This window comes from Heterodontus francisci, chromosome 2 (genome assembly GCF_036365525.1).
Source record: "Heterodontus francisci isolate sHetFra1 chromosome 2, sHetFra1.hap1, whole genome shotgun sequence".
Taxonomy (NCBI): domain Eukaryota; kingdom Metazoa; phylum Chordata; class Chondrichthyes; order Heterodontiformes; family Heterodontidae; genus Heterodontus; species Heterodontus francisci.
Genome location: NC_090372.1, coordinates 129286947 through 129305867, shown reverse-complemented (window position 1 = coordinate 129305867; position 18921 = coordinate 129286947). Strand labels below are relative to the sequence as shown.

The window sequence follows — 18921 nt, the reverse complement described above, 5'->3', positions numbered from 1 at the left end:
GTGGTGTAGTGTTTCAATCTGAAACCAAGAACACTTGCATTCTAAGGGCAGGTAATCTGTGCATTTGTCCAATCTCAAAAATATGCAGAAGTCAGTATATTTCAAAGGTATTCAGTTGCAGCTGCTCACCTCTCTTTTGTGCCCTTGTCTGTTTTTTCATTCTTTGATGGGATGTGAGCATCACTGGCAAGGCCAGTTTTTGTTGCCCATCCCTTATTGTCCTTGAGAAGGTGGTGGTGAGCCGCATTGTTGAACCGCTGCAGTCCATATGGTGTAGATATACCCACATGCTGTTAGGAATGGAGTTCCAGGATTTTGACTCAGTGACAGTGAAGGAACGGTGACATAGTTCCAAGGCAGGATGGTGTGTGACTTTTTTATTCTTTCATGGGATGTGGGTGTCGCTGGCAAGGTCAGTATTTGTTACCCATCACTAGTTGAGAACCTAGTGGCTTGCTAGGCCATTTCAGAGCGCATTTTAAGAATCAACCACATTGCTGTGTAGGCCAGATCAGGTAAGGACAGCAAGTTTCCTTCCCTAAAGGACATTCGTGAACCGGATAGGTTTTTATGACAATTGATTACAGTTTTTTTTATTCATTCATGGGATGTGGGCATCATTAGCTAGGCCAGCATTTATTGCCCATCCCTAATTGCCCTTGAGAAGGTTGTGGTGAGCTGTCTTCTTGAATCGCTGCAGTCCATGTGGAGTAGGTATACCCACTGTGCTGTTTGGAAGGGAGTTCCAGGATTTTGACCCAGTGACAGTGAAGGAACGGTGATATAGTTCCAAGTCAGGATGGTGTGTGGCTTGGTGGGGAACTTGCTCCCTTTGTCCTTCTAGTTGGTAGAGGTCCTGGGTTTGGAAGGTGCTGTCTGAGGAATCTTGGTGCGTCGCTGCAGTGCATCTTGTACACACTGCTGCCACTGTGCTTCAGTGGTGGAGGGAGTGAATGTTGTGAATAGGGTGCCAATCAAGCGTGCTGCTTTGTCCTGGATGGTGTCGAGCTTCTTGCTGTTGGAGCTGCACCCATCCAGGCAAGTGGAGAGTATTCCATCACACTCCTGACTTGTGCCTTGTAGATGGTGGACAGGCTTTGGGGAGTCAGGTGAGTTACTCGCCGCAGGATTCCTAGCCTCTGACCTGCTCTTGTAGCCACAGTATTTATATGGCTACTCCAGTTCAATTTCTGATCAATGGTAGCCCCTGGGATGTTGATAGTGGGAGATTCAGCGATGGTAATGCCATTGAATGTCAAGGGGAGATGGTTAGATTCTCTCTTGTTGGAGATGGTCATTGCCTGGCACTTGGGTGGCGCGAATGTTACTTGCCACTTATCAGCCCAAGCCTGGATATTGTCCAAGTCTTGCTGCATTTCTACACGGACTGCTTCAGTATCTGAGGAGTCACGAATGATGCTGAACATTGTGCAATCATCAGCGAACATCCCCACTTCTGACCTTATGATTGAAGGAAGGTCATTGATGAAGCAGCTGAAGATGGTTGGGCCTAGGACAGTACTCTGAGGAATTCCTGCAGTGATGTCCTGGAGCTCAGATGATTGACCTCCAACAACCATAACCATCTTCCTTTGCGCTAGGTATGACTCCAACCAGCGGAGGGTTTTTCCCCTGATTCCCATTGACTTCAGTTTTGCTAGGGCTCCTTGATGCCATACTCGGTCAAATGCTGCCTTGGTGTCAAGGGCCGTCACTCTCACGTCTCCTCTTGAGTTCAGCTCTTTTGTCCATGTCTGAACCAAGGCTGTAATGAGGTTAGGAGCTAAGTGGCCCTGATGGAACCCAAACTGAGCGTCACTGAGCAGGTTATTGCTAAGCATGTGCCGTTTGATGGCACTGTTGATGACACCTTCCATCACATGAGAGTAGACTGATGGGGCGGTAATTGGCCAGTTTGGACTTGTCCTGCTTTTTGTTTACAGGACATACCTGGGCAATTTTCCACATTGCCGGGTAGATGCCAGTGTTGTAGCTGTACTGGAACAGCTTGGCTAGGGACGCGGAAAGTTCTGGAGCACAGGTCTTCAATACTATTGCCTGAATATTGTCAGGGCCCATAACCTTTGCAGTATCCAGTGCCTTCAGTCGTTTCTTGAGCTCACACGGAGTGAATCGAATTGGCTGAAGTCTGGCATCTGTGATGCTGGGGACTTCAGGAGGAGGCCAAGATGGACCATCAACTCGGCACTTCTGGCTGAAGATTGTTGCAAATGCTTCAGCCTTATCTTTTGCACTAATGTGCTGGGCTCCTTCATCATTGAGGATGGGGATAATTGTGGAGCCACCTCCTCTAGTTAGTTGTTTAATTGTCCAACACCATTCAAGGCTGGATGTGGCAGGACTGCAGAGCTTAGGTCGCATCCGTTGGTTATGGGATCACTTAGCTCTGTCTATCGCATGCTGCTTACGCAGTTTGGCACGCAGATAATCCTGTGTTGTAGCTGCACCAGGTTGGCACTTCGTTTTTAGGTATACTTGGTGCTGCCCCTGGCATGCTCGCCTGCACTCCTCATTGAACCATGGCTGGGTCCCTGGCTTATTAGTAATGGTAGAGTGAGAGATGTGCCAGGTCAGGAGGTTATAGATTGTGGTTGAATACAATTCTGCTGCTGCTGATAGCCCACAGCGCCTCATGGATACCTGGGGCTGAATTTTACATACCCCCCAACGTCGGGGGTTGTGGCGGGGGCCGTGGGAGGGGGGTGGGTGGGTGCCATAAAATGCCTCCAGGAGAGGCCCACCACAGACCTCAACACCAGGGACGCCCGGCCCGATATTGCTGGTGGCGGCAAGGCTTCGTGGCGGCCACCGCTTGGCAACGGGCGCCCAATTTATATATTTAAATAAATGAATTAAATACCTTCTTGCTCCCGTTGTCCGTCCCGGTGCGATATTGGTGCCGGTGGCTGGCACTTCCGCGCCTTCGGATCCCCGTCCGTGGATCTGAGTTGGAACACTGGTGGGAAGCGGGGAGCAGGTAAGTTTCTCAGTGCGGGGCGTCATAGTCATTTCATTGGTGTAGGGGATGGTGGGAAGGGTGATCGTGTAAAGTTTATGAACTTTGGGGAGGGGGAAGGTCAGGTGCACAAATAAGTGTTTTGGGCTGGGAGAGGACAAGCAATTAATTCTATGGTTATTGGATGGGTGGGAGACGGTCAGGATCAATTTATTTAATTTTTTGAAAGCAATCTATCTTTAAATACTGAAATTGAAATGTAGGGCTCGGAGCCCTTTAAAAATGGCATCAGCACCTGAGAAAAGGCAGCTGATGCTATTGCCGCGAATGGACGGACGGGCCCGCCCCCACCACGTCATCGGCGGGGGGGTGGGGAGGGGACAGTCCGTCTCGGCTATTTAAATGAGCTGCCGCGCTTAATATCACGGCGGCTCCATCACATGTGACAAGCGCCGGCAGCCCGCCATTGTTTGTCTGCCTCCGATCTCTGTGGCACAAGTGTAAATTTCAGCCCCTAATTTTGAGCTGCTAGATCTGTTCTGAATCCATCCCATTTAGCATGGTGGTAGTGTCACACAACACAATGGGTGGTATCCTCACCATGAAGATGGAATTTTGTCTCCACAAGGACTGTCCGGTGGTTATTCCTAACAGTACTGTAATGAACATATGCATCTGCAACAGGTAGATTGGTGAGGGCGAGGTCAAGTAGGATTTTCCCTCTTGTTGGTTTCCTCACCACCTGCTGCAGGCCCAGTCCTGGCAGATATGTCCTTCAGCACTCGGCCAGCTTGGTCAGTAGTGGTGCTACCGAGTCACTCTTGGTGATGGATATTGACGACCCCACCCAGAACACGTTCTGTGCCCTTGCTACCCTCCATGCTTCTTCAAAGTGCTGTTCAACATGAAGCAGTACTGATTCATCAGCTCAGGGTGGGCGGTAGGTGGTAATCAGCTGGAGGTTTCCTTGCCCGTTATGACCTGATACCATGAGATTTCATGGGGTCTGGAGTCAATGGTGAGGCCTCCCAGGGCCACTCCATCCTGACTGGATACCACTTTGCCGCCACCTCTGGTGAATCTGTCCTGCTGGGTGGGACAGGGCAAAGCCAGGGATGGTGTTGGAGGATTGTGGGACTTTGACCGTAAGGTTCAATTCAGTCAGTATGATTATGTTAGGCTGTTAGATAGGGAGTTCCAGGATTTTGACCCAGCGACCACATGGACTGCAGCAATTCAAGATGGTAACTCACCACCACCTTCTCAAGGGCAATTACGGATAGGCAATAAATGCTGGCCTTGCCAGCGATGCCTACATCCCATGAATGAATATATTAAAAAAAAGGAACAGCAGTATATTTCCAAGTCAGGATGGTGTGTGTCGGAGTTTACAGCACAGCAGGAGGTCTTTTGGCCCTTTATTTGTGCTGGCTAGATCCCACTGCCTCACTCTATTCCCATAGTTCTGTATCTTCCTCTGTTTCAAATATTTATCCATCTACTTCTTAAAAGATGCAGTGGTCTCTGCATCAATCACTTCTAGGAGCAAAGCAGTCCATGTTCCAACAACCTTCTGCATGAAGAAATTTTTCCTACCCCTCTCTTTCTGCAAAATGTTAATTTGATGACCTTTTGTCACTGACATCGTAACGAGAGGAAACAATGGGCTGACGTTTACGTGCCCGCTGGGTGCGGGAAATCTGGAAAAATGGCGCGGGACGGCATTGAGAGGCTTGCCTAATGTCCTCCAGCCACCATGCCATTTTGCCACAGTGGGAAAGCTGGCAGATGGACCACCTGCCCTGAGCCCAATTGAGGCACCTAATTAGTCAATTAACGGCCTCTTTCTGCCTCTGCTGACAGTTTACCGGCTGCTGGGGGGCCTGCTGCTGCATGGGGAGATCGGCAGGTAAACCCTGGCAGCCTCCTAGCAGGCTCCGGTGGAAGGGGCCCTCCTTTTAGGGCGCACTTTTGTCCACGGAGGGCCCTCTGACAGCAGTGGCTGCAACCTCCCCCCACCCCCTGGAATCCGGGAAAGGCACTGTCTGCCCTCAGCGACCCCTCCCCAATCACCAGGACCTGCCTCACTGGCCCCAGAGCCCCCAGACCCTACTTAGCTGACTTTGAGGGTGCCCGGCCATCAATGCGCCCTCATCCTTCAGGTGCAGCCCCAGCAGTGAACCCACTACTGGTAGAACTGCTGAGGCTGCTGAGCTGTTGGTCCTCTGATTGGGCTGGCAACTCTTGGGGGCAGGCTACTGTCCTTAATAGAGACAGCAGGCACTTATTTGGCTACTGCTGGCAAAATGCGACCTGGGCCCTGCTGCCCGCCAAAGCGGGGTCACCCCCCTCGCCTCCCCCCGCAAAACTTTTGGGACCCATGCCACCTCCGCTCAATCCAGTCCCATATTTCCCTGTCACACAAAATCTTTAATAACTTTAAAAACCAGTATTAAGTCTTCCCTTCACCTTCTCTGCTCCAGTGGAAATAACTCCAGCATCTCAAGTCACTCATAACTATGATTTTCCATCCATGGCATCATCCCAGTGAGTCATTCTCTGTGGTTTTGATACCCTTTCTATAATGGGAAACCAAAAACTGTGCACCGTACTCTTATCTGTGACCTAGCCTATATCCCAATATTTAATACAAATGTATCATTACCTCTTTACTCTTGTATTATATGCCCCATTGATAAAACTCAACTGTTGATCTTTTTATGGTGTTATCTACCTACAGTTGCTTCTGTATTTGAACCTGTAGATTTCTATGTTCATCCACACCCTTCAGCATCATTCCATTGAGTGATTAATCTAATTTCTTGTTTTTACTCCCACATATTGACATTAAATAGTACCAGCCAACAGTCTGCCCATTCTTCTAACCTATCTATGACTTTTGTAGTCCCCTTCACTGTTTATTTATTTATTTAGAGATACAGCACCGAAACAGGCCCTTTGGCCTACCGTGTGTGTGCTGACCAACAACCACCCATTTATACTAATCCTACATTAATCCCATATTCTTACCGCATCCCCACCATTCTCCTACCACCTACCTACACTAGGGGCAATTTACAATGGCCAATTTACCTATCAACCTGCAAGTCTTTGGCTGTAGGAGGAAACTGGAGCACCTGGCGAAAACCCACGCGGTCACAGGGAGAACTTGCAAACTCCGCACAGGCAGTACCCAGAACTGAACCTGGGTTGCTTGAGCTGTGAGGCTGCGGTGCTAACCACTGTGCCACATTTTTATTTTATTTTATTATTTTTATTTTTTATTTAGAGATACAGCACTGAAACAGGCCCTTCGGCCCACTGAGTCTGTGCCGACCATCAACCACCCATTTATACTAATCCTACACTAATCCCATATTCCTACCACATCCCCACCTTCCCTATATTCCCCTACCACCTACCTATACTAGGGGCAATTTATAATGGCCAATTTATCTATCAACCTGCAAGTCTTTGGCTGTGGGAGGAAACTGGAGCACCCGGCGAAAACACACGCGGTCACAGGGAGAACTTGCAAACTCCGCACAGGCAGTACCCAGAAATGAACCCGGGTCGCTGGAGTTGTGAGGCTGCGGTGCTAAGCACTGCGCCACTGTGCCACCCCAATGTTCCTCCCTCCAACCTATTTTGTGTCAGCAGAATGGGAGATTGTGTTCCCTGTGCCCAAATCCAAACATCTACATATACTGACTCCTGGGGTACACAATTTCGGAGCCGTCTCCAATCCAAGCAACACCCATTACCCCAAACCCTTTGTTTCCTGTCCAGCAACCAACTGAGATAGCTCTTTTTCTGCAGCTTTGTGGTTTTAACAACTAGACTCTTTGACCTGTTTTATCTTTGTTCTTACATAAGTGGCTTTACAAATGTCAATTCAGCATTAAACAACTATACATTGACCTATTTCAGTCAAGCCTGTCCATCATGCCTTGCAGTCAAGCCTTGACACTAGTTTCTTGCAAAAAGAGTATTATAAAGTTATTCATAAAAGTAAGCCATGCAAATGCTATAAACCTTATAATTGAAGTAAACATACATATCTTGTTAAATAAAAATTGTCTCTGACCATATTGTTGGTTTTTTTTAAATTAGTCTACTGCACATTTTAATGTCAATATCAAATTATTAAATTATATTATCACAGCAGGCAACGCCATAATATAAATGTAATGATGAACATCTTCCCATTCTGGTTCAGCAGTTACCACCACCCAGTTCCAATTTAATATATCAACATAAGCAATAAGCCAATGGAAAATGGGCATCTAGGCAGAGGTCAGGTAAATGCATGTACAGTTAAAAATATCTGACTTTGTTTTCAAATGTCAAATCATTACCTAGAAGAAGGCCTGATCTTCTCTCTGCTAGGCTACTTACTGATACCAGCAACTCGGAACATTCTGCTGAGTATTTCCAGCTTTTTCTGTTTTTTGTTTCAAACTTCCAGCACTCACAATATTTTGCTTTTGTTGTAGGAACATTCAAAAGTGGTTCTTTAGAAAACTGTTAGACCACGAAATAATTCTAGATGAGGAAGGCCAGTTGGTTCTTTTAGTTCATCCATTGTTAAAAAGCCTACATTCCCCCAGCACCCAATTGTTAAATAATTCTAGGGATTTTGCCCGTTTCTCTTGCTGGAAGTTGCAAAGATTAGTCTTGTATTCCCCTGAGTAAAGACAATTTAGGTGTGATATGATTGAGGCATTTAAGATGATCAAAGGATTTTATAGGATAAATACAAACTTTTTCTGCTGGTGATGAAGTCCAGAACAAGGGGGCACAACTTTAAAGTTGGAGCTAGGCAGTTTAGGGGTGATATCAGCAAGTACTTCTTCACACAAACGGTAGGGGAAATCAGGAACTCTATTGCCCAAAAAGCAGTTGAGGCTAGGTCAATTGAAAATTTCAAAACTAAGATTGATTGGCATTTTTAGGGAAGGGTATTAAAAGTTATGGAACCAAGGTGGGTAAATGGAGTTCTGATGTTGTTGATCTCATTGAATGGTGGAACAGGCTTGAGGGACTGAATGGTCTACTCCTGCATTTTGTTGTAAGTTTTAATAAATCCTTTGCACCTCATTGTAGAGAATGTCATCATAGTTTTAACATGAACAATTGTATTGCTGCTAGCCTTTTTATCTTTAATCAAAAACCTTGCACACAATATAAAATTTACAGGCTTCTTTATATCTGGCTGAAAGATGTGTTCCAATTATTTAGAATTGAAAAGTAATTATTTTGCACAAAGTTATAAATGTCCTTTTTTTTATATGATTATTTTAACACACTTAAACACTTTTACATGTCTACAATTCGAAAATGGCCTTACAAGCAAGTAGCAGATGCTTGCATCTGAAAAGTCGCTTTTGTTTTTTTGTTAACTAAAGATTGGTACCATCTTTAAGTACACCTTTTTTCCTGTGGGGATCTTCATTAAGATTTTGTCCAGAAGCCTTTCACAAATTTTAAAGAACTATAACTTCACAGAGGTTAATTAGCCCTAAGTGATTCAAAAAGATGGAAGTATTCCAGCTATAAGAAGCCCGAGTACATCATAATCTTATAGAGAAACAATAGTTTTGTTACCTGTTATATTGTAGTAAATTGAGTGGATTATTTGTGTGATAAGTTATAATTTTCATTCCAGGTTTGAAGATGGCACTATTTCTTTCCTTGATATAATAGCAGTAAATCATGGATTTGATGCACTGGATAAATTTACAGGTCAGTAATAACGTATAATGTTAAATTTATTTAAGTTTTATAAGGATTCCATGAAAATGGGCTGTAATATTCCCAAGGGATAACCATTGCAAATGGTGAGCTTTTAATTGAGAAAAATAGTGACAAATTGCAACCATGTTGAAGTCCTAACAGCATTGTGGGTATACCTACACCACATGGACTGCAGCGGTTCAAGAAGGTGGCTCACCCCGACCTCTCAAGTGCAATTAGCAATAGTCAACAAAAGCTGGGTTTGCCAGCGACACGCACATCCCATGAATGAATTTAAAAAATATAAAGGCCTGTATTTATTTTTCAGTGGCACATTGAAAACCGTGGGTGGCTGGAAATAAGTGGTACATGAGCGGTCTAAGCCACAAGCCAATAGCATGGACAAAAATGAACAACTAGGAGTCTGTCAGTAAAACTACTGGGGGTGGAGGGGGGCGGGGAATCAGATCTTGACATTGTGCTTAGTGTAAAATGGGTGACAGTGAGTCAACAGCCTATTTTACTTTGCTCCTGATTTAAGTTTACATGATCTTTTGTGCTAGTTTGAAAAACATTGGCCCAGATTTTGCAGAGGTTGAGGGGGGAAGGCAGGGGGGCTTTGATGGCAAACTGCTAGTGTAATTACTCCTCTGAAATTATCCGCAACTTCAGCATTTAGCACATGAGCAAATTAACACAGGAATCCTGAAGTTACAGTCTGTTTCTCACTGCTCCATCATAGACTGCACTGTGTGACTAAACTGACCCCCACCCCCCCATCTCCACACCCCAACCTCCAGAGCCAGCAATCATTGAAATCAGTTGATCAGGGAGAAGAAAGAGGGCTTTCCTTGGAAGGTCCTACCCACAAATGGTCTTCCAGGAGCATGTCTCCTACTTAGTCATGAATCAGGAGCAGTACCTGAGGAGGCTACACTTCACAAGGAGGTCATCACAGAATTGGGCCATCTCCTTCACACTGACCTGGAGCCTCAAAGGGTGAGGACAGCCATCTCCGTGGCCGTGAAGGTCACCATCGCCCAAACATTTTGCGCCAGTGAATCATCCCCACACTGGAGCAGGTGACATCAGTAACATCTCACAGTTTGCCGTTCATTGATGCATCAAGGAAGTCACAGAGGCACAGTACACGAGGAGAGAGGACTGCATTACACTTGAAGAACTTACTGTTCTTCTTTAAATAGTGTCATAGGATGTTTTATGCCCACCTGAGCATTCAAATGGGGCTTCTGTTTAATATTAAGGAAAGACATCAGTTATGATAATGCAACCATCATTCTCCTCTCCCTGAGAAGGGAACAGCAGGATGAAAGAGCACGAAAGGACTCCCACATCCATGGGGAACAAAAGAGGAACTGCAAAAGCTACCACTTTCTGAACTTGCAGTTGGTGTGCCACCACACCAAGAAGTTGATCTCGGTGAATTCCCGCTATCCTGGCAGTACCTGTGATGCATTTATCCTGCGCAAATCCACAATACCTAGGCCTCCAATATGCACCAGAGATGGCTGCTCGCCAGCAAGGGCTAACCCCTCTACATATGGCTGATAACCTCCTTCAGCCATCCCACCAAGCAAGGTCAGAAGGCCTTCAGTGAAAGTCATGGAGTGACCTTCAACACTGGAGCAAACCACTGGCCTCCTCAAGCAACAGTTTCGCTGCTTAGTTCACATGGGGGGAAAATCTCGGCAATACACACTCGAGAGGATGTCCACATTTGTGGTTGGGTGCTGTATCCTCCACAAATTAGCCATTTTGATGGCACAGCCACTATCTTTTGGGATCCGTAAGCCACCTTGGGAAGAAGAGGAGGCAGGGAGGAGACCAAATCCACCACGTGGAACTGGACGCAGCGAGAGGGCTTGACAGTTAACAACAAGGTCACTGGCAGATTGGGAATGGTGGGAGCACAGAAGCTGTGATCCTGAAAGAGGATAGGAGGTTCATACTCATGGTGCCACTGCCACTCACACAGGGTGGTCCTCAGCAATCCTAGTAATCTGCTGGAGCACAGATTGCTGAATTGCTGTGAAAGCCTGCATGCCCCGTTGAACATTGAGATCCGCACCCAAGATGGCAGCAGTCTGAGCCTGCATGGCAGCAGTTATGGATCTCATGACCTCCATCTGAGCTTTCACTGCAACAGTGAAACATCAGGAAACCTCCAGGCTGCAGTGGATGCTGAAACTGCGGCCACCAGACACTCCATCGTGGGTCAGTCCGGCAGTGCTCCCACGGAGTTGCCCACCACTTCCACAGTGGAAAGGGTGGACTCCAAGCTCTGTGTAATGCCTGGCTGACACACTGGAGCTGGACTCCTCCATGTCCTTGCCAGTGACTGGAGGCTCTCTGGCAGACCTGCCAATGCATCAAGCATCTCAGTGTGCATTGTCATCAGCTTTTTCCTGTAATCCACCCCAACGAGGTCCTTAACTAAGTCCCCTGCAGCAGAACTCTTCTACGACCTTGCCCTCTGGGGAGTTCGCACATGAGCTGACCTGTTCCCCTGGCTTGCCTGCAGCCCACATGCCTGGTGACTCACCATGTGCTGATCCCAACTCTACTGTAGCCTCTAAAGTTTGTGCAGTGCCATATCTGAATGGTGGCTGTAAATGTAAAGTCAAGTGTTAGTGGTTCTTCTTCACTCTCGTGAGGTTGCTCTTTCACTTCCTCATGGCTCTTTGGAGGCTGAGCAGGCATCAGTTCTTGACTATCTGAAAACACAAAAGCATAAGGGGGGGTTGGGGGGAGAGAAGGGGGTTAGGGAGGAAAGTAGGAGTTCCAAGCTCACACCATCTGCTGTTTCCATTTTGCGGCACCTTTCAGGCTGGGGGTGAGGACTGAGTAGAGAAGGTGCATAAGGCAGCAACTTATCCTCAGCCTGGATGGCTTTGGCAGTGCCTGGTGCCACTGGCTCTGCGGCATCAGCCTTAATAATTCATTGGCCCATCTCCTTCAGGGTCCTCTGGCTTGCTTGCCTGTTGTATGTAGCTTTCACCTGCAAAAGAGAGGGCAGAATGTCATTGACTGCAATAACTGAATATCTGTAGGTTTGCAGAGGCATGGAGAGGTGTGTATGCGACTGGCATGATTAGTATTTGTGTGTGAGTGAGGTGTTAGAGGTGAACCCTGAGTGCCAGGGCGTGGTGCTGGGTGAATGATGGGGATGTTGTGCATTGAGCAGTACGAGAGGCGGCTGGTGTCGTGGGTCACAGAGTCATAGAGCTGTACAGCATAGAAACAGGCCCTTCCGCCCATCGTGTCTGTGCCGGCCATCAAGCACCTAACTGTTCTAGTCCCATTTTCCAGCACTTGGCCCATAGCCTTGTATGCCATGGCGTTTCAAGTGCTCATCTAAATACTTCTTCAATGTTGTGAGGGTTCCTGCCTCTACCACCCCTTCAGGCAGTGTATTGCAGATTCCAACCATCCTCTGGGTGAAGAAAGTTTTCCTCAAATCCCCTCTAAACCTGCTGCCCCTTACCTTAAATCTAAACCCCCTGGTTATTGACATCTCCGCTAAGTATGAGATGTGATGTGCTGATGCATTCACTCACCATGAGCACCCTAGTGAGGACATTGAACTTTTTCCTACACTGCTGCCACCTCATTGAGGTGATATTCTGGGCTTTAATTGCCCTTGTCACCTACTCCCATTCCCTTCTGACAATGTGCCTCGAAGTCTTCCTGCCTCCCAGCGGAAACATGGCATCTTTCTTGGCCTCCACTTGTCTCACCAGTGCCTCCAGGGCAGCATCACTGAAGTGGGCAGCCCTTTCACTGGCACTCTGCGATATCTGCGTTGATCCTGAGTGTTCCAAAATGATTATCCAGCAGCCTTCAGTCCAGTAGTGCAGCTTTCCTTTTATAAGGACAGTGCCTTTAAAATGGAAAGGCTGCCTGGAGCAAGTGGTTTAGTCACAATACTATTTGGCTCTCTGTGGAACACAGAGGCTGCCAGCAGCACTACTGAGGAGAGCAGCTTGGGATTCGCTTGGGGCCAGGCTACAATCATGGAAATGAGGTGGGTGGAGCAATTTTACGTATTGCCTACCTCGTCCCCACACCCAAAAACCAATTTCTAGCCCCCAGTATCTCCTTTAGATGCCGTGGGATTAGAGGGCAGGGAATAAATAATTAAATCAAGCAGATGCAATCCAGTCCTTTTTTTAAAGTCATGCACTGCGACCATAATATTTTGATTTTATATTATTTATAGTTATTAAATAGCAAGACCTATGGTAATTTGAGACACTGATGTTGAAACAAAAAAGTTTCTTTTCAGTACAGGTTGAGAAGTTGGGAAGTAATGCTACCATGAAATTAATGGCAGGAGGTGTAATTACAATCTGAATAGTTCATGTAGCCGGTTGGGGGGGCAGGCGTGGGCTGCAAAAATGCAGAGGCGGGGTTTCCCCGCCTTTTCGACCAGGCGCTGGGAGCCCCACCTCCTACACAAAATCCATCCCATTGAATCCTTACTGCAGTACGGATACACCTTTATGTATGAGCCTAGATTGTGAGTGTTGACAAATTAGTGAACTACATTTCAAGCCTGATCCAGTTGCACCTGATGTGCACAGACCTAAACTTCCAGTTGTTGCCACTACCTAGTGATCTTGAACAGGAAGCCTGTTGAATTTGCCACTCCAATTTGAGATGATGAGGTTAATTCAAGCACCCTGACTCCCACTGCAGCAGAGATAAATTAACTCAGCACATACCAGGGCTTAAAGCTGAGATTTTCCCAATCTCTATAGTTTAGCTATTTGCAACCTTAACCAGCACACCCATTAAGGGACCTGCTTAACCCACTTAAAAGATTCTACAGTCCTGCTGTGGAAGTCCATTTAGCAGCCGTAAGTCAAACAATCTTTCTAGACCACTAATTAAACATGAAACTTAATTGCACTTAAAGACCTTTCTTGCCAGATTTAATGTATTTAATGAATTTTAATACAGAATGAAATATCCCAGAGGATAGAATATTAATCACAAGCTGCTCAACTAATACTGGTTGGCTCTGTACTGTTTATTAATCAACCTGCTAATTTAAAAAATCCAGTTGTTATTTTTGGTTCTCACTTGAGCCACTGTTAACACCAGGTCCAGGGAGGCCAAGTAGAAACGCATGGTCTTCACAGAAGGCGAAGATTCTTTCTTTAAAACATCTGATTTGATTGATTTTTTTTTGCAATGTTAACTGCATGAATCATTTAAAAGGAGGATATCATAACAAATGAAAGCCTAATTGCTGCAGCATCAAACCATTTGGACTTTCAACAGAAGACAATAATTTGTACTTTCTCCTAGAGGGTAACTTTTGATTTTGAAATTTGGCTACCTTTGAGAGGATTGGGTGTTGGAGGCAAGACAAATCAGTCAGAGAAAGAATCCTTTCCTGTAAATGTCTCTTGTCGGGAAGTGTAATTTATGTTACTTTTCTTTGAGATTTCCGTAAGCAGACTATTTTGCTATTTCACTTGAGGTGGTTGATTTTCAATTGTCAGCTGATAGTGAAAAATGGATGGCTGGCAGGAAAGAATTGGGGAGATGATCCAAGGTCTGTCTGATGGGCCTATAAATGGACGAATACCATAGTTGCCAGTTTCAGATGGGAGACTGTTTAAATATGCAAAATGGAGTCTTGTGTTGATGTAGGACCCTAATTGCTATTTTGAAGTACAAATGGGTGGGGCATACATTGTATATGCTCTGCCCATAAGTACAAGGTATAGAGTGCCTAAAAAGGACCACTCGTGTGTTATACTGCCGAAAGCCAGTTGGTGAAGAATAAAACTGGAGCCAATCTTTACACACTTTTATATTTATTTACAAAGTTAGACATTACAAACATACACCTTCTAACCCAACAACCACAATTTTAGTCTATGTCTATTTATAGGGATTCAAGTGAATCATCGGTAAATGCCCACCACCTGCATATAATTAAACACAATTAACATGGTGGATACTCCACAAAAAGGCCCAAAACACTTTCTCTTTCCCCTTTTGTGGCTAACCACCACACCCCAACACGATCCCCTCAGGCCTGACCTACTAGCCAGCTCACAGCTGGTGTAGAAGAGAGTCTGTTTGCCACCTTGAAAAATTACTTTTTTTTACCCTTTGAGCATTTTGCTTTTAAAAGAAATTTGTGCAATTTGGAAATCAATTTTTCTTTTTTTTATATACTTTAAACTTCCTCTCAATGAAAGCAAATAATCTAGTACTGGAAGGGAAAGGTAACATAGTAATTATTGCTACTTGTCAAGTAACCCAGAGGCCCAACAAATGCTCCAGGACACGAGTTCAAATCCTACCACGGCAGCTGGTGAAATTTAAATTCAATTAATTAAGAAATCTGGAATAAAAATCTAGTCTCAGTAATAGTGACCATAAAACTACCAGGTTGCCGTAAAAACTCATCAGGTTCACTAATTTCCTTTAGCGAAGGAAATCTGCTGTCCTTACCTGGTCTGGCATATATGTAACTCCAAACCAACAGCAATGTCGTTGACTCCGAATTGCCCTCTGAAATGACCTAGCAAGCCACTGAGCCACAACAGAAATGTTAAACAAGAATACAACCGGACGAACCACCCAGCATCGACCTAGGCACCAGAAACGACAAAGGCACATCTTGCCCAGTTGACCCCACAAAGTCCTCCTCATAAACAACTTTTGTGAGGCGGCACAGTGGTGCAGTGGTTAGCACCGCAGCCTCACAGCTCCAGGGACCCGGGTTTGATTCTGGGTACTGCCTGTGCGGAGTTTGCAAGTTCTCCCTGTGTCTGTGGGTTTTCTCCGGGTGCTCCGGTTTCCTCCCACATCCAAAGACTTGCAGGTGATAGGTAAATTGGCTGTTATAAATTGCCCCTAGTGTAGGTAGGGAATATGGGATTACTGTAGGATTAGCATAAATGGGTGGTTGTTGGTCGGCACAGACTCGGTGGGCCAAAGGGCCTGTTTCAGTGCTGTATCTCTAAATAAATTAAATAAAAACTGGGGAATTGTGATAATATTGGGAGAGCTGTCCCACAGACTAGTCAAGGAATAGGCTGACACAGTCATACTCAACAAATCATACCTTACAGCCAATGTCCCAATCTCCTCCATCACCATCCCTGGGTATATCCTGTCCCACCGGCAAGACAGACCCACCAGAGGTGGCGGCACAGTGGTATGCAGTCGGGAGGGAGTGGCCCTGGGAGTCCTCAACATTGACTCTGGACCCCGTGAAGTCTCACGGCATCAAAGGAAACCTCCCGCTGATTATCACCTACTGCCCTCCCTCAGCTGCTGAATCAGTACTGCTCCATGTTGAACACCACTTGAAAGAAGCACGGAGGGTAGCAAGGGCTCAGAAAGTACACTGGGTGGGGCCTTCAATATCAATCACCAAGAGTGGCTCGGTAGCACCACTTCTGACCGATCCCTGAAGAATATATCTGCCAGCCTGGGTCTGCGGCAGGTGGTGAGAGGAAACCAACAAGAGGGAAAAACCTACATGGCCTCGCCCTCACCAATCTACCAGTCACAGATGCATCCATCCATGACAGTATTAGTAGGAGTGACCACTGCACTCGAAGACCAAGTCCCATCTTCACACTGAATATACCCTCCATCGCTTTGTGTGACAGAACCGGTGTGCTAAATGGGTTAGATTCAGAACAGATCTAGCAGCTCAAAACTGGGCATCCATGAGGCACTCTGGACCATCATATGTAGCAGAATTGTACTTAACCACAATCTGTAATCTCATGGCCTGGCATGTCCCCCGCTCTACCATTACCATCAAGCCAGGGGATCAACCCCTGGTTCAATGATGAGTGCAGGAAGGCATGCCAGGAGCAGCAGCAGGCATACCTCAAAATGAGGTGTCAGCTTGGTGAAGCTACAACACAAGACTAAATGTATGCTAATCAGCAGAAGCTGAATGTTATAGACAGAGCTGAGCGCTTCCACAACCAATGGATCAGATCAAAGCTCTGCAGTCCTGCCACATCCAGTGGTGAATGGTGGTGGACAATTAAATAACTAACTGGAGGAGGAGGCTCCACAAACATCCCCATCCTCAATGATGGGGGAGCCCAGCACATCAGTGCAAAAGAAAAATCTGAAGCATTTGCATCCGTCTTCAGCCAGAAGTGCTGAGTGGATGATCCATCTCAGCCTCCTCCTGAGGTCCCCAACATCACAGATGCTAGTCTTCAGCCAATTCGAATCACTCCACGTGATATCAAGAAACAGCTGAAGGCACTGGATACTGCAAAGGCTATGGGCCCTGACAACATTCTGGCAATAGTACTGAAGACCTGTGCTCCAGAATTAGCTGCACTGCTACAAGTTGTTCCAGTACATCTACAACACTGGCATCTACCCGACAATGTGGAAAATTGCTCAGGTATGTCCTGTCCATAAAAAGTGGGACAAATCCAATCTGGCCAATGACTGCCCCATCAGTCTACTCTCAATCATCAGCAAAATGATTGAAAGTGTCATTGACAGTGCTATAAAGCGGCACTTACTCAGCATTGACTTGTTCACCGATGCTCAGTTCTGATGAAAGTTCATCAATCTGAAGCATTAACTCTGTTTCTTTCTACACAGATGCTGAGTATTTACAGCATGTTCTGTTTTTATTTGCTCAGTTTGGGTTCCGCCAGGGCACTCGGCTCCAGACTTCATTACAGCTTTGGTCGAAACATGGACAAAAGGTCTCAATTCCAGAGCTGAGGTGAGAGTGACTGCCCTTGATATTAAGGCAGCATTTGACCGAGTCTGGCATCAAGGAGTTCTAGCAAAATTGAAGTCATTGGGAATTGGGGGTTCGGAGCGGAGCTCTCCACTGCTTGCAGTCATACCAAGCACAAAAGGCAGATGGTTGTGATTGTCAGAGACCAATCATCTGAGCCCCAGGACATTGCTGCAGGATTCCTCAGGGTAGTGGCCTAGGTCCAACCATCTTCAGCTGCTTCATTAATGACCTTCGCTCCATCATAAGGTGAGAAGTGGGGATGTTTGCTGATGATAGCACAGTGTTCAGCACCATTAGTGACTCCTCAGACACAAGCAGTCCATGCCTGCATGCAGCAAGACTTGGGCTGATTAGTAGCAAGTAATATTGGTGCTGCCCAAGTGCCAGACAATGACCATCTCCAATAAGAGAGAGTCTAACTATTTCCCCTTGATGTTCAATGGCATTATCATAGCTGTATCCCCCACCATCCTAAGGTTACCATTGACCAAAATTTAACTGGACCAGCCACATAAATACTGTGGCTACAAGAGCAGGTCAAAGGCTGGGAATTCTGTGGCAATTATCTCACCTCCTGTCCAACATCTACAAGACATAAGTCAGGAGTGTGATGGAATACTCTCCACTTGCCTGGATGAGTGCAGCTCCAACAACACTCAAGAAGCTCGACACCATCCAGGACAAAGCAGCCTGCTTGACTGGCACCCTATCCACCAACTTAACCATTCACTCCCTCCACCACTGGCACACAGTGTCAGCAGTGTGTACCATCTACAAGATGCACTGCAGCAACTCACCAAGCCTCTTTCAACACCACCTTCCAAACCCTCTACCTCGACCACCTAGAAGGTCTAGGGCAGTCAACACATACAAACACCACCACCTGCAAGTTCTCTTCCAAGCCACTCACCATCCTGACTTAGAACTATATCGCCATTCCTTCACTATCGCTGGGTTAAAATCCTGAAACTCCCTAACAGCATTCTGGGTGTACCTTTACCAGACAAACTGCAGCAGTTCAAGAAGGCAGCTCACCATCACTTCTCAAGGGCAATTAGGGATGGGCAGCAATGCTGGCTAAAAATAGTATCCCTAATAGCAAATTAGGAACCTTGAGATCATTCTAGTCAAGGCTATAGGCAACATATTTAAAATTGTGCAAAACCTTCAAGTTGACACTCATCTCCATCTAACCCTTTCAGTTCTCCCTCCTCCTGAGTCGAACCTTCTGCTCTTACCTCCACTAGCCCAGCTCAAACTTGTACTTTTCTTCTACTTCCCTGTTCAAGTTGGCACTTGATTAGTATCTAATCAAGGATGAGTGTGCAGTTTTGGTAAATCAGATCTTATAGTGAGGTGCAAGTTAAACTACAGAAATCCACCCTGCTGTGTATTCCAAACTGGGCTTAATTACAGTAGGAGCATC

At 46.1% G+C, this 18921-nt stretch overlaps 1 protein-coding gene across 2 annotated transcripts in view; it reads left to right on the top strand.

Annotated features, from left to right (window-relative positions):
* Window positions 1–18921, top strand: part of mocos (molybdenum cofactor sulfurase) — a 432886-nt gene that overhangs the window by 109249 nt on the left and 304716 nt on the right. For both annotated transcript variants that reach the window (XM_068010709.1, XM_068010717.1), the window contains exon 5: window positions 8646–8722. In XM_068010709.1, the coding sequence (XP_067866810.1) occupies window positions 8646–8722 (77 nt within the window). The remainder of the gene's footprint in view (window positions 1–8645; window positions 8723–18921) is intronic.